The sequence below is a fragment of the Mastigoproctus giganteus genome, chromosome 1, assembly GCF_048544385.1.
Source record: "Mastigoproctus giganteus isolate SK-2022 chromosome 1, ASM4854438v1, whole genome shotgun sequence".
Taxonomy (NCBI): domain Eukaryota; kingdom Metazoa; phylum Arthropoda; class Arachnida; order Uropygi; family Thelyphonidae; genus Mastigoproctus; species Mastigoproctus giganteus.
In genome coordinates this window covers 253,907,906-253,922,096 of record NC_143575.1, presented here as the reverse complement: position 1 = coordinate 253,922,096, position 14,191 = coordinate 253,907,906, and the positions used below count along the sequence as shown (strand labels likewise).

Below are 14,191 nucleotides of genomic sequence, written 5' to 3'. Positions count from 1 at the left end.
CATCATTTTTGAAACGCCCTGTATATTGTAGAATTTGTAGAATTTATTACTCATGGGAGCTTATGACTACGTTCTACAAATCTCAAAATTAAAATACTGTATCTAGAAGGTAGGGCTCACATCTGGTGAGTATGGGCTTGGCACACCCAGGGTCCTGAGCTGGATATCATCATTCTTCTCTTTCTTGGTGATTCCCTTCTACTTTTGACTCTCTCTCTCTCTTTTAGATTGAAGTAGGGTTTTAGAAAGAAGGAAAAAAGGAAGAAGAGAGAAAGAAAAAAAAATGCTTTGACCTGGTTCGTCGACTGTGCTGACCTGCAGCGCTTTAAGGCGATCTAAACTGGGCACAGTTTCCTGGCTCTGTTTACCCCATTTCCCATGCCAGGGGGAAACGGGTTGTCGCTCACCCTCTCTTCCCCCTATTTCGCCTGGTGAAGCTCGTCCCTACTGACTGCCTCGGTGATGCCTACTCTATTGTCCCTGTACTTCTATCTGTCTCTCCCCCCAGCCTTCAGCTCTTTTCCTCCACTCTAACTTAACGTAGCTAAATTGCGTTCAAATTTAACCTCACTGTCATCAAACCATTTCGGCATAATCTAACCTCAGCGTTTATCCCAAATTTTTTTATTAGTATTATTATTATTTTATTATTTTATTTTATTTATTTATTTATTTTTAGGTCCTAGCTAGTGAAATCTCAGGAAATTAGGTGGCAGGACCTGCCAGAAAAAACTGTAATACTGGTGTACCTGGTCTGCCTCCACGGGGCCAAGTGTGGGCAACGTTGGGCCTCAATAGGGGCCCAGCGGCTAGATGACTAGAGAAACAACACTACACATGTACAAAATCCACACACCTTTAAACCTCTGGAATTGACAGTGTTCTGTTTCACACCCACAATGTATACTACGCGGAGATGGGGGGACCCCCTGGTTTTGGCATTAAACACACTGCACCCTCTCGCTTAGGGTAACTCCAGAGGCGGATTTAACGGTGGGCGCGCCCTGGGCCCCGACTTTTGAAGGGCCCACGCAAAACCCCAACTCTATACGCAAAACCCCAACAAATTAGTTGAAATAATATGTTCAACTATTAGTTCAAAACTTTGTGATTATTATTATGCTATTATTAATTATATTATACATATATTATATTCAAATTTTATTGAAAATAAAACATTAATAATACAGAATATTTTTTATTTATTTAAAAAAGTGGTTAACATGTATTTTTATTTTCCCTGTCTCTCTCTCTTTTTTAAGGGACCCAATATTTTCTTCTGCCCCCGGGGCCTCAATCGACCGTAATCCGCTACTGGGTAACTCGGAAATTTTTTTTGGCTGGTGCAGCATATAACTAATAATACTATTGTTTTAGATCCACGTTTCCGTCACGGTGTTTATGATTTCCTCTGTTGTTGTTGTTGTTGTAGGGTTTTAGGAGCATTAGCGACTAAGGCCATATTGATCCGTGTATATTGTCTGTAAATTGCGTGTGTTCTTTGGTCGATTTTCTGTTTGTGTGAATAAAAACCCGAGTTTCCTGGAGAAAAACCATGCTACCTCGCCTGATATCGGCTAACTCAGTCACGTTGTGAAAAAAGGCCGATAAAAATTCCTCGTATCATGGACGGGAATCGAATTTTCACCCAGTGTGGGGAGGACGGCGATCCTATCAATGGAGCTATGATTACATACCCACTAGGGCTATGATTTCTGCATAGCCCTCGTGGGCTATTGGAAAACATGATTGAATCCATTGTTGTATGTCTTCTTGCTGTAAATCTTTGGAACCTTGGAACCTTCAATTTGTCTTAAATCAGTTAATACACTATGTTCTTCATTATCTACTTGTAGTTCAGAACTTTCGTTAGCGTTGTCAGCCTAGCCGCAAAGTTTTCTGCAAGAATTAATAAATTTCGAACTTGGAGCTCAGTTCCATTCTAGTGCTACGTTGTAAACATATCTTTGATGTGATTACTTATTCGTATCTTCTGTTTTTCCCAAAATTGAACTCAAAAACCTGTTTCAGGAAGTATTGAAATTTACGACATAGCATAAATGTGTAAATAAAAACGAAAATTATAGAAACATATAGCAAAAAACAAAATCAGTTATTCTTAAAATTAAAATATAGCAAAAGACGAAATCAGTTATTCGTAAAATTGTATTTTCAGTCAAGTTATCTCGTTCTTTTGCAATATGGATGGGCTGTCTGATGCATAAGGTTGCCTGAAAAGATAGATTTATCAAAGGCTACCAGAACTTTCATGTCGGGGGGATACGATGACAAACGAACTCCTCCTTCGTTAAACTTTTACGGCTTGTCGGTTGTTTCGTTCATAATGAACGCTACTCCTATGTACGGAAGAGATGTCTTGAGCTGCGAATCCAACAATGGCGCGTAATGATGTCGGATGGGTCCCGCTGTTGTTAGCGTGCTGAGAAAGTCATCGCTGTTAAAGAAAAGTGTGTCGAGGAAGACAGCGTTACACCTATTGATACATCTAGAACTAGCGTCACATGAATGAAGGGATAAAGTCAGTAAGAAAGAAAGTGGTACTTTTATGTCGAATTCTTCTCTCGTCCATTTATTTTTATTACACTGGCTGATCAAAAACATGAAGGGTGGCTCGATATAGCAGTTAATTCACAAGGATTTTAACTTGAAATTCATTCAGTAGGATCTTCCCCCATTGGAGAGGGAGGAAGACACTGTGCAAAAAATATAGACTGGCTGAAAGAGTTCCATCCATTTTAAAAGCATTTTCAATCTTATGTAATGCATAGGATGATGGACGGAACGCAAGTGAAATTTTTAGGTGGTGCTATGAGGGGCGTTAGAAAAGTTCGTGGCCTTAGTTTGAATGAATAGTGGTACAGTGTTAAAAATTTCTATACTTAATGTATAACACTTCAAATAGCGACCCGCTAAATTTCATGCAGTTTCAATGTCTCTTTTTAATTACAGGTTCTGAAGTCAACGAAGTTTTGAAAATAGGAAAGATGGACGAAATCAGTCATCGTGCAGTCATTCAATATTTGGGGAAAAAGGAACTAACGCCAAAGGCAATTCATGAACATATGGTTACAAAATAGGAAGGGGATTCCCCTTTCCATTCTATGGTTAAAAAGTTGGCAGCAGAATTTAAACAAGGAAGGGAGAGCCTGGAAGATAACTCACTCTGTGGAAAACTTGCAACGTCCATCATTCCAAAAGTTGTTGATAGTGCACATGATCTGGTGATCAGTGACAGTTCGGTACATTGCCAGCATCTTTTGGGAATCTCATCAGAATGTGTGTACCACATAATAATAGAAGTTCTCCCTTTGAAAAAGGTGTCAGCACGATCTGTCCCAAAGTTGTTGAGAGCAGACCAAAAATGCACGATTTTTCAAGTGAACATTTGCATCATTTCAAGTATATACAACAAATTTTCTTGCAAGCTTTGTGATCATGGATGAGACATGGGTCCATCTCTTTCATCCAGAGACAGAGGAGTAGTCCAAACAGTGTAAACACAGCTCTTATTCCCTCCAAAGAAAGCTAAGTATATTCCTTTTGCTGGCAAGATCATGGTATCGGTTTTTTGGGGGGTGCTGATGGAGTGTTGATAGTGGATTACCTTCAGAATGGTCAGACAGTCACAGGGTCATATTACATAGACCATTTTCGTGAAAACATCGAAGACAAATTCCGAGAAAAAGGCTGCAAAGGAGTCTTGTTCCACATGGACAATTTACCTGCTCACAAGTCTGTCATTGCTATGGCTGCACTGCATAAGTGCGACTTTGAAGTCTTGGACCATCCCCTATATTCACTAGATCTAGAAACATCGAACTTTCACCTATTTCCTAATTAGGCGCCTCCATAGCCAGGTGGGAAGGAGCAGCAGTGCTCCTTCCCACCTGGCTATGTCCTAAAAACTAAATAACAAACAAACAATTTCCTAATTTTAAAAAATGCTTGGGAGGCAACCATATTTTCACCGACAGCGCCGTAATCGCTGCAGTGGATGCATTCTTGGAGACTCAAGAGAAAACTCTCTTCGCAGCTGGAATCAACACATTGCAGCATCGTTAGAAAAAGTGCATTGGCCCAAAGGGGACTACGTTGAAAAGTTAATAGACTCCTCAAATAAATCCTTCATACTCAGGCCACGAACTTTTCATCCGCCCTTCGTACTATCAATGACGAGTCTTTCTGTTTCCTGCAGTGGGGGTAGAAGGACCAGTGATAAAATTTCACTTTTCGTCGAATATAAAGTTAGGCTCCAATGTCACTATTACTACCACACATTCCCCCCCCCCTTCTATTACGCTGCAATAAATTAGGTACCCGTTTGCTTAATAGAAAATAAACTTGCCATCTGATATTAACCAGCAAAACTAAATTATTATTTTTTAAAATCTTTTAAATTAGGCTTGTCATCATCTTGCAATGGCGTACGCAATCATCCTAATGGCCTGCAGCCTTATTATCTCAAATGTTGGGGGACTCTCTTTAGACCACCTTCATACATCTCATATTAAGGGTCTTGGGAAACCCGCATTTCGAAAGAGGATTGTTAAAGATAACCACCATTCATTTGATGTCGGCCATCGAGTACCAACTATTGCTTTACAAGGACAGAAAGAAGAGGTCAAGGATTATGGTCTTGGTATGGGAGCGGATTCAAGGAAATTACATTTCCTACCATCGGTTGCTGGAATGTATAGTGCAGCAACCTCTAAGAAGGTTATGGAGCTTCTGAGAGAAATGGAACACCATATGGGTAGACCACAAGAGTTAGACAGCATCAAAGATAAAAAGAGGCGCTTCCAGACTCACAATTACTTTTCCGGATTATACGGCGACGAAAAAAAAAGAATAACTGTACGAAGGAAAAAGAATGGTAAGTAAAAGTTCCATTATGAAAATGATATTATAATAAAATATAAAAGTAGAGTATAAGTATACATTTCATATTTATAAATGAACTTGTTATATAATGGACAATGTATATTTTTAGCTGATAATGCGAGGAATACTTATTATGCAGTCTATTATTGGATCATTTCATAAAAGAGAAATTACTGGAACGCGAGTGCACACGCTCTTTGTGTGGACCAGGGTTCAAGCCCGTGACTGCTAAATACGATTAACATTTGTATTGGTTGATTTATTGTAAACTCCACTGACCTGGTGGTCGTACCGGAGTATAAACAAGAACATTATATAACTTAGGCTTGACGTAGCCGAGTGGTCAGGAGCGTGAGTGCAAGAGCGCGCGCTCTTGGAATGAACTGGGGTTCAAGTCCGTGACTGCTAAATACGATTAACATTTTCAAGATGAAAAATCTCGCCTTTAACAATGTCAAAGGCGAGACCTTGTCAAATGTCGCCTTTGACAGTTTTATGTAGGATTTTAAGAATTCAAAATTTCACACGAAGCGCTCCACCATTGTGGTTGCCGTACTCATTAGATTTAGTACCCTGTGATTTTATTTTGCTCAAGCTTAAAATTCCCTTGAAAGGTCACAGATTTGCAATGACTAAGGACATTATCGGTTTTATATTTAGCTGAAGTGGCAATAGAACCATTAGGTTTAGATAAAAGACGAAATTTTAAAGTGAAGTGTGGAATAATGGATTTCATCCCTACAAGAATAATTTCATTGACACGATCTAAGCAAACATTGACATCAGAAGATTTGAAACAGTAATCCACTCAAGAAAAAGAAGAATGGACATCTCGCAGATTATCCTATTTTGTATTCTTGTGATGCCAAATAACACGAAGCTGAGAATTTCCACGAGAGTAAGGCTCCATTGAAGAAGAGACCATCACCAGGTTGCGATCTGAGGTAGTGAGATGTGTGTGTCCCCAGTAGCTTTTTATGCCTCTCTGTATGGGCTTCTGCTCCTACCGTTAATCTTAAGATGTTCTTATCTGTGGAATACTGGATTCTGAAGTGGCTGAACCGCTACTTCGGAAAGCCGTTTACAAGATCAAGAAGTATCCTTTATGCTAATCTAAATCGGATTCCCTTGGCATAATCAAAACTAACCATAATCAAAATGAGTAAATCCATCTTGCTGACGCTCTTCACAGAAAGGATAGAAATCCGAAGTCTGGCTAAGATTGTCCTCCACCAGCAAACCCCGTCGCCATAATCAAACCACTTCACAACCACACAGGAACAGGATAAAGAACCTCGATCGGATGTTTCCTTCCAACACCGTTGGTTTGATATAGACTGAGAACGATATTGCAAAGAAAAGGCTTATCAGTCTGAGATTATGCATCGATTTTATACATTCCTTCCCAGCAACTACTAGATTGACACTGACCCCAAGGAAGGTACTACCTAAACATGTGCATTTATTTAACTGTAATTAATGTTGTTATCTGTTTATGTTGGCTAAATACTTATATTTAATATGAATTATTTATTTTTAGCTAAATGTCTGTATAACTGAGGTATTTTGTGTAATGAAAAATTCTTTATGTATGTTATTTAAAAAGAAATCCCCTAGAAATAGTAAGCCATTTCTGGGGTGATGCGTACCTGGAACTGATTTAAATGAAAAAAAAAAAAAAAAATAATAATAATAATAATAATAAATAAATAAACTGAAATGGTGTAAATATATAATAGAACAGTGTATTAACCGTGAAAATATGAATCCTACCCAGAAAGTTACTTGATTAACGACAGACGACACAGTATTTCGGAAACCGTACATATAAGCCCCCAAGGCAACTTATTTCAATATATTTACATATCCTTACGTAATATCCTGCCTTTGCAATATTTCTTTGGATGGATGGTCAAAGCATCAAAAACTTCTACGGTATTGGCCGTTAATATCAGTTGCAAACATTCCAAGTTCGGCCTAATGATACGCAAAGGAAGTGTTGTATCGCTATTTGTCCACCTGCAATACGCAAGCTCGATACCAAGTCGCCTATTTGCTGAGCAACTGTATTCGCTGGCATCCTTTGTGGAAAGTGTATCTCAATTGGTCGATATAATATGCTAATGCGTTAACTCCAGGGGGTCACATATTGAGATTTGAGAAAAAGATGGCTTTTCCTGCCATCCTGTTCATTTTAGCGAGTATCCAGTATTCTAGGCTCAACTGATCACATATCAGCATACGTATGTCTTAGCTTTTGCATTTCTAAAATGCTGCTGAAATGTTAACCCCTTATTCCTTGTTAATGTCGTTTGTGCCGACTTAATCAGATTTACCATCGTATTCCATTCTTAAATAGTTTCTGCTTAATACTGAACAATATTTAAAATCCGATTTCAAATAATAACAATTTATAATATTATTGTTCAATATTATATTGAGGTGGTACTTTGTGTTTTCTTTGAAACTCCTGATCTCTGATTATTAGCTTTTCAACAGCAGCATTGATTCTTAAACCTATTGCACTTTACCAATCTTTGTTATTGCTATAATTTAATTTAATATTTGTAATTTATTCGGATATTTGTAATTTTTATAAAAAGGGGCGCTGTAATCAATTTTTAATAGAAGAATGTGGAATTTGCATTTTAGTGAATCGATCGTTTGGTAAATTGGCTAAGTTTTTATCGCATGACGTAATTAGACGCAAAGCAATGGAAACATTGAAAAAATTTCAAGAGAAAAACTTTTCTGCAGATTGGAACTGTTTAGCAACATTTCTGTGTTATTAAAAGAGGTAAAAAAATAAGTGAATAAATAAAACATTGGAAGCTAAAAATAAACAATCTAATTTAACTACAGGTTCGGCTAGCATGTATCGCCTATAAACTTCATTTTTTAACTAATATTTTTTAAAGGACTTGGCTTTATGTGTATTATGCAAATAAAATATTTGCATTTTAAAATGAGAGAAATCAATTGTTTTATTTAATGAGCATCTGTCTAATAGTTATGAATGTACACTGGTGCTACTTTATTAGGTACTCTTAACCTTTGCCTGATATGGAGTGCTCATTCAGTAACGTGCTCTTACCACGCAATTTGTATGAGGCAGTTGGGAAAATACGTAGGGGTAGTGTATGTGTGCAAGTACAAGAATGGGCAAGACGGAATTTAAGTGATCCAAAACGATTTAAGACGATTTTAGTGATCCAAAGTTGAAAGTAAACAAATTATAATTTTAGTATTGACTCTTATACCACGTGAATCCCGACTGTGTATTCTTACACAGTAGAGATTTTGAATGGTAGTCAGTGCCCGATATTCCAGCATGAATATCTGAGAAACTGCATTCTCGCTGGAGTTTTTACGTTCAGTTATGTCTTGGGTATAGACTTTGGGCCAACAGCCAGATAACATCTAGCGAATAGTTCTGCGGTCAGAAACAGCTGGTTGATGAGAAATGCCAATGGAGGTTAACAAGACTTGTACAGGGTAGCAGAAAGGCTACAATCAACAACCCAGTACAACAGTGATAACCAAAGAGGCATTTAACAATGCACAACTCGGCGTACCCTGTCACGCATGGGATATAGTAGTCGAGACCAGATTTAATTGAATTACACTCTTGTCAGCAAAAAACAATAAAGTACCATTAAAATAGGCTCAAGTACACCAGCACTTGACAATGGAGAATTTGAAAAATACTGTTCTGACAAATCCCAATTTCTGCCATTTCACCCTGATGGAAGAACCAGAATATGGCGAAAACATTGATTGGATACTATGATGCAGTCACAAAAGAACTGGATGCAGGGAATAACTTTGATATTATATACTTGGATCTTAGAAAGGCTTTTGATACTGTTTGACACTGCTGCACAAATTGGAGCAGAGTGGCATTGGAAGCAAATTGCTGCTATGGATAAAGGGGTGGTTGAGGGGGAGAAGACAGAGAGTGGTAATCAATGGACATTGCTCATCATGGACTAATGTTATTAGTGGAGTCCCTTAGGGTTCAGTGTTTGGTCCATTATTGTTTTCTGTATTTATAAATGATATTGGTGATGGTATATCAAGCTTAATGTCCAAGTTTGCAGACGATACAAAGGTTGGCAGGATTGTCAAAGACACTACTGACACTATGCTGCTGCAACAGGATCTGGAAAGGTTGAGAGATGGGCTGAGAGATGGCAAATGAAGTTTAACTTTGACAAATGTAAAGTACTACATATGGGAAACAGCAACCCCAGAGCAACGTATCAACTCTGTGGTACTACTGACAGTGGTAGAGAATGAAAAGGACCTGGGGGTAATTGTGCAGGCAGATATGAAGTTCTCTGAGCAGTGCAGACGGGCTACAAGAGTAGCTCATGGTGTATTGTCAATGATATACAGGAATTTTTCTAGCAGGGATAAGGAGGTGATATTCCGTATAAGGCAATGGTCAGGCCACACCTAGAGTACTGTATACAGATCTGGAGGCCTCATTTCAAGAAGAATGTAGAGCTGCTCGAACGAGTACAGAGAAGGGCAACAAGATTAGTGAATGGAACAAAGGGGTGCTCTTACGAAGAAAGGCTTAATTTTTGCAAATTACAGTGTCTGGAGACTAGGCACCAGCGAGGTGATCTGATAGAGGTGTATAAAGCCTTGAATGATTTGAGCATGCTCAATGCTGATGGGATTCTTCCTCTTGCTCAGAATAATCACCTGAGAGGGCATAAATTCAAATTGAGGAAATGTAGGATAGACGTACCGAAATTTGTCTTTAGCCAGCGTGTAGTTGGTTGGTGGAACAGACTTCCATCCTTTGTCGTGGAAGTTGATAGTCTAAATAAATTTAAGGCTCAGCTGGACAGGTATTTCGAACGAACAGAGGGGTGAAGTGGAAGTTGTTTTTTTTTTTTTTTTTTTTGGCTGATGCTGCATAAGTTTGCTTTCTTGCATCATATGCCTCTACTAATGCTAATGCTAAATGCTAACAGATTGAGTCGGTGGACCCATCTTGCCCTCTATTCAGACTGGTGTCTGGTTGGCTGTAGGATTTTAGGCACATCAGCAAATTAGGCCATATTACGTCATATATAATATGTCTGTAAATTCCGCGTGTTCTGTGGTCGGCTTTGCTGTTTGCTCGATAAAAACCCTAGTTTTCGGGAGGGAAAACGGTGTTACCCTCGGCTGAGACCGACAAAAACTCAGCCATGTCGTGAAAAAAGGCCAATTAAAATTCCTCGTGTCATTGACTGGTTACGAAATCAGGTTTTTTTCCCTGGTGTGGGGAGGATGGTGATTATATCAACTGTGTTACCTACGAGGGAAATATACTGACGCCTTATAGCCTTAGTTGCTTTGGCGCTTATCAGACATACAGTGGCGGAAAAAAAAACTGCATCACTTGTGAATTTTGCAAATAATGTTTTGCGCTGCATTGTGGGTTGCAGAAATGTTCGAAATGCATTTGTTAGATGGGATATATATCTCTGTGAATGAAATCTTATAAAAAGACTCCACTTGATACACCTAACTGCCATAAATATCTTCCCAAAGGGTAAAATGCGTAATTAATGGAAATATGAGAAATCATGCAAATGGCAATCGTGACAACCAAACACATTTTATTGCATTTATGTGTACAAACTGAAATGATCAGTTAACGTAATAGTATTATGTACTGTAAATCAGTAAAATAAGTCCTCATATATTTTTTGTTGTTCCTCCTCGAGCTGCAATTACAGCCTTGCAACAATCTGGCACAGAGTTAATCAACTTCTGGATATACGGTTGCCCAATTTCGTGGTACCACACCCTTACAATACTCTCCTGCAGACGACATTATGTACCAGCAATTTTCAATAGGGTTCAAATGTTGACTGTTTCTGGGCCAGTCCAACACAGTAATGGCACCATTTCTGAGGTATGACTGCACCTTAAGCGAGAAAAATGAGAGAAAACATTGGTGTAAGTATATATTAAGCCTTGTGAGACAAGGCGCCTCCATAGCCAGGTGAGCAGGAGCAGCAGTGCGTAGCACACGCTTCTTGATTAGACCAGGGTTCGAGCCCGTGACCACCAAATACGGAGGATGCGGAAAGATCAAGGAAAGACCACCGCATATCCCCGGAGCAATATGGCCTTAGTTGCTAATGCTCCTAAAAACCAAATAACAAAACAAAACAAACTTGTGAGACAAGACGCAAACTCATCATTAAATCTAAATAGCATAAAACTTACCAATTTTGCTATGTGGCAAGGTGCTGAGTCCTGTAGAAAAATGCAGTTTTGGACGTCTGTGTGGTGATCCCTAATAACGGGTTTCAGGCACTCCTCCAAGATAGCAGTGTAGGTTTCTGCATTCACCGTTCCGTTAATAAACTTAATTCGCCCCACCCCTTTGCTTGTTATGCATCCCATAACAGGCGGTGTTATGCAGTCAGGATGGTGTACCTCTGATTTTCATCTTCTGACCTATCGCTTCCCATCCGAGCCATGCAGGTTGAATTTCCATTCGTTAGAAAATATAATGGTTTCCCATTGTTCTTTTGTCCATGAAACATGCGTTTTATCCCAATCAAGTCGCTTCTTCCTCATTTGTTGGGTTACCAAAGGCTTCTTCTTGGGCCGATAGGCATGCAGACCACATTCCGAAAGCCCTTTTTGGATAGTTCGTGCACTTGTTTCAACACCAGAGGCAATCTCAAAGTCCAGTTTTAGATCAGGAGCACTAGCATGGCGATTACGAAGGCAAAGTCGTTTCAAATATCGATCTTGTGAAGGCGTAGTCACTCTCTTACGACCTGATCCAGGTATTCTCTTCACATCATGCATGGGATGCATATAAATTATCAGGCGACACAGAAGCCAATGTCAGATATAAGCTAGTCTGTAATCAAGTCACAAAGGAGGTCAGGCAAGCGAAGGCAGATTACGAGAAATCTTTGGAAAAGGATGATTAGAAAAACAGTAAGGATTTCTTTACTTATATAAACTCTAAAAGGAAGGGGATGAATCTGATTGGTCCAATTGATATCGATGGTTCGACTGTTGATGATCCTGCTCAGATAGTAAACAAACCTGAATGAGTATTTTGCATCTAAATTCACACATGAGGAGTTATTAAGGTTTTAAAATGCCAGAAGGTTCAAATTTAATGATTTTGTAATAACTGAGAACAAAGTGGAGAAGAAATTGTTGAAGTTAAACATAAGAAAGGCACCTGGGATGGATGGGATCTATCCAGTTATATTAAAGGAGGCGGCAAAGAAAATAAGCAAACCCTTAGCCATAATTACGAGAGCATCCTTGGACTGAGGGGAGGTCCCCACGGACTGGAGATATGCAAATGTATCCCCAATTCACAAAGGGGGATCAAAGGGTGACACGAGTAATTACAGACCAGTTAGTTTAACTTCTGTTCCGGGTAAAATAATGGAGTCAATGATTAAAGATGCATTGCAGGATCATCTAGACAAGACTGCAGCAATAATTCAGACACAGCATGGGTTTGTTAAGGGAAAGTCTTGTCTGACAAATCTGATTGGATATTATGATGTGGTTACAAAGGAACTGGATGCAAAAAATAATTTTGATATCATATATTTGGATTCCAGGAAAGCTTTTGACACTGTTGCACATGGAAGACTACTGTACAAATTGGAGCAGAATCGTATTAAGGGTAAGTTGCTACAATGGATAAAAGGATGGTTGAGTGGGAGAAGACAGAGGGTGCTAATCAATGGGTGCTGCTCTTCGTGGACTAATGTTATTAGTGAAGTCCCACAGGGTTTGGTGTTGGGTCCACTGTTGTTTTGTATGAAGGTATATGAAGGTATATCAGGCTTAGTGTCGAAGTTGGCAGGGTTGTTAATGACAGTAATAGCAGTGTGCTACTGCAACAGGATCTAGAAAATTTGGGAAGATAGGCTGAGAAGTGGCAACTGAAGTTTCACATTGACAAATGCAAAGTACTGCATATGGGTAGAAGTAACCCCAGAGAAACGTACCAACTGTGTGGAACTACACTTAAGGTGGTAGAAAATGAAAAATGCCTGGAGTAATTGTGCAGTCAGATATGAAGTTTTCTGAGCAATGCAGACAGGCTGCCAAGGAATGTCATAGGGTTTTGTCAAAGATGTACAGGAATTTTGCTAGCAGGGAAAAGGAGGTGATTGTCCCTCTGTATAAGGAAATGATCAGGCCACGTCTTGAGTACTGCATACAAGTCTGGAGGCCTCATTTTAGGAAGGATGTAGATTTGCTTGAGCGTGTATAGAGAAGTGCAATAAGATTGGTCAGGGGAATGAACAGATCCTCTTACCAAGAGAGCATTAGCATTAGCATTAATAGAGGCATTTGTTGCCAGAAAGCAAGCTTATGCAGCATCAGCCAAAAAAATTAAAGAAAAATAAATAAATAAAAAATAACCACTTCCACTTCACCCTTCTGTTCGTTCGAAATACCTGTCCAGCCGAGCCTTAAACTTATTTAGGCTATCAACTTCCACGACAAGGGATGGAAGTCTGTTCCACCAACCAACAACCCGCTGGCTAAAGGCAAATTTCCGCACATCTATCGTACATCTGTCTTTCCTCAATTTGAATTTATGCCCTCTCAGGTGATTATTCTGAGCAAGAGGAAGAATCCCATGAGCATTGAGCATGCTCAATGCTGATGGGTTTGTACACCTGTACATGCTCAAGGCTTTGTACCTCTATCAAATCACCTCGCTGGTGCCTAGTCTCCAGACACTGTAATTTGCAAAACTTAAGCCTTTCTTCGTAAGAGCACCCCTTTGTTCCATTCACTAATCTTGTTGCCCTTCTCTGTAATCGTTCCAGCAGCTCTATATCCTTCTTAAAATGAGGCCTCCAGGGCTGTATACAGTACTCTAGGTGTGGCCTGACCATTGCCTTATACAAGGGAATAATCACCTCCTTATCCCTGCTAGAAAAATTCCTATATATCATTGACAATACACCATGAGCTACTCTTGCAGCCCATCTGCACTGCTCAGAGAACTTCATATCTGCCTCCACAACCACCCCCAGGTCCCTTTCATTCTCTACCACTGTCAGTGTAGTACCACAGAATTGATACGTTGCTCTGGGGTTGCTGTTTCCCATATGTAGTACTTTACATTTGTCAATGTTAAACTTCATTTGCCACCTCTCAACCCATCTGCTCAACCTTTCCAGATCTTGTTGCAGCAGCATAGCGTCAGTAGTGTCCTTGACAACATTGCCAACCTTCGTATCGTCTGCAAACTTGGACATTAAGCTTGATATAC

The 14,191-nt window shown here is 39.4% G+C and overlaps 1 protein-coding gene across 3 annotated transcripts in view; it reads left to right on the top strand.

Annotated features, from left to right (window-relative positions):
- LOC150091791 (uncharacterized) overlaps positions 1-14,191 on the top strand; it is an 81,265-nt gene that overhangs the window by 36,564 nt on the left and 30,510 nt on the right. For all 3 annotated transcript variants that reach the window (XM_090376942.1, XM_090376934.1, XM_090376925.1), the window contains exon 2: positions 4,423-4,894. In XM_090376942.1, the coding sequence (XP_090233068.1) occupies positions 4,423-4,894 (472 nt within the window). The remainder of the gene's footprint in view (positions 1-4,422; positions 4,895-14,191) is intronic.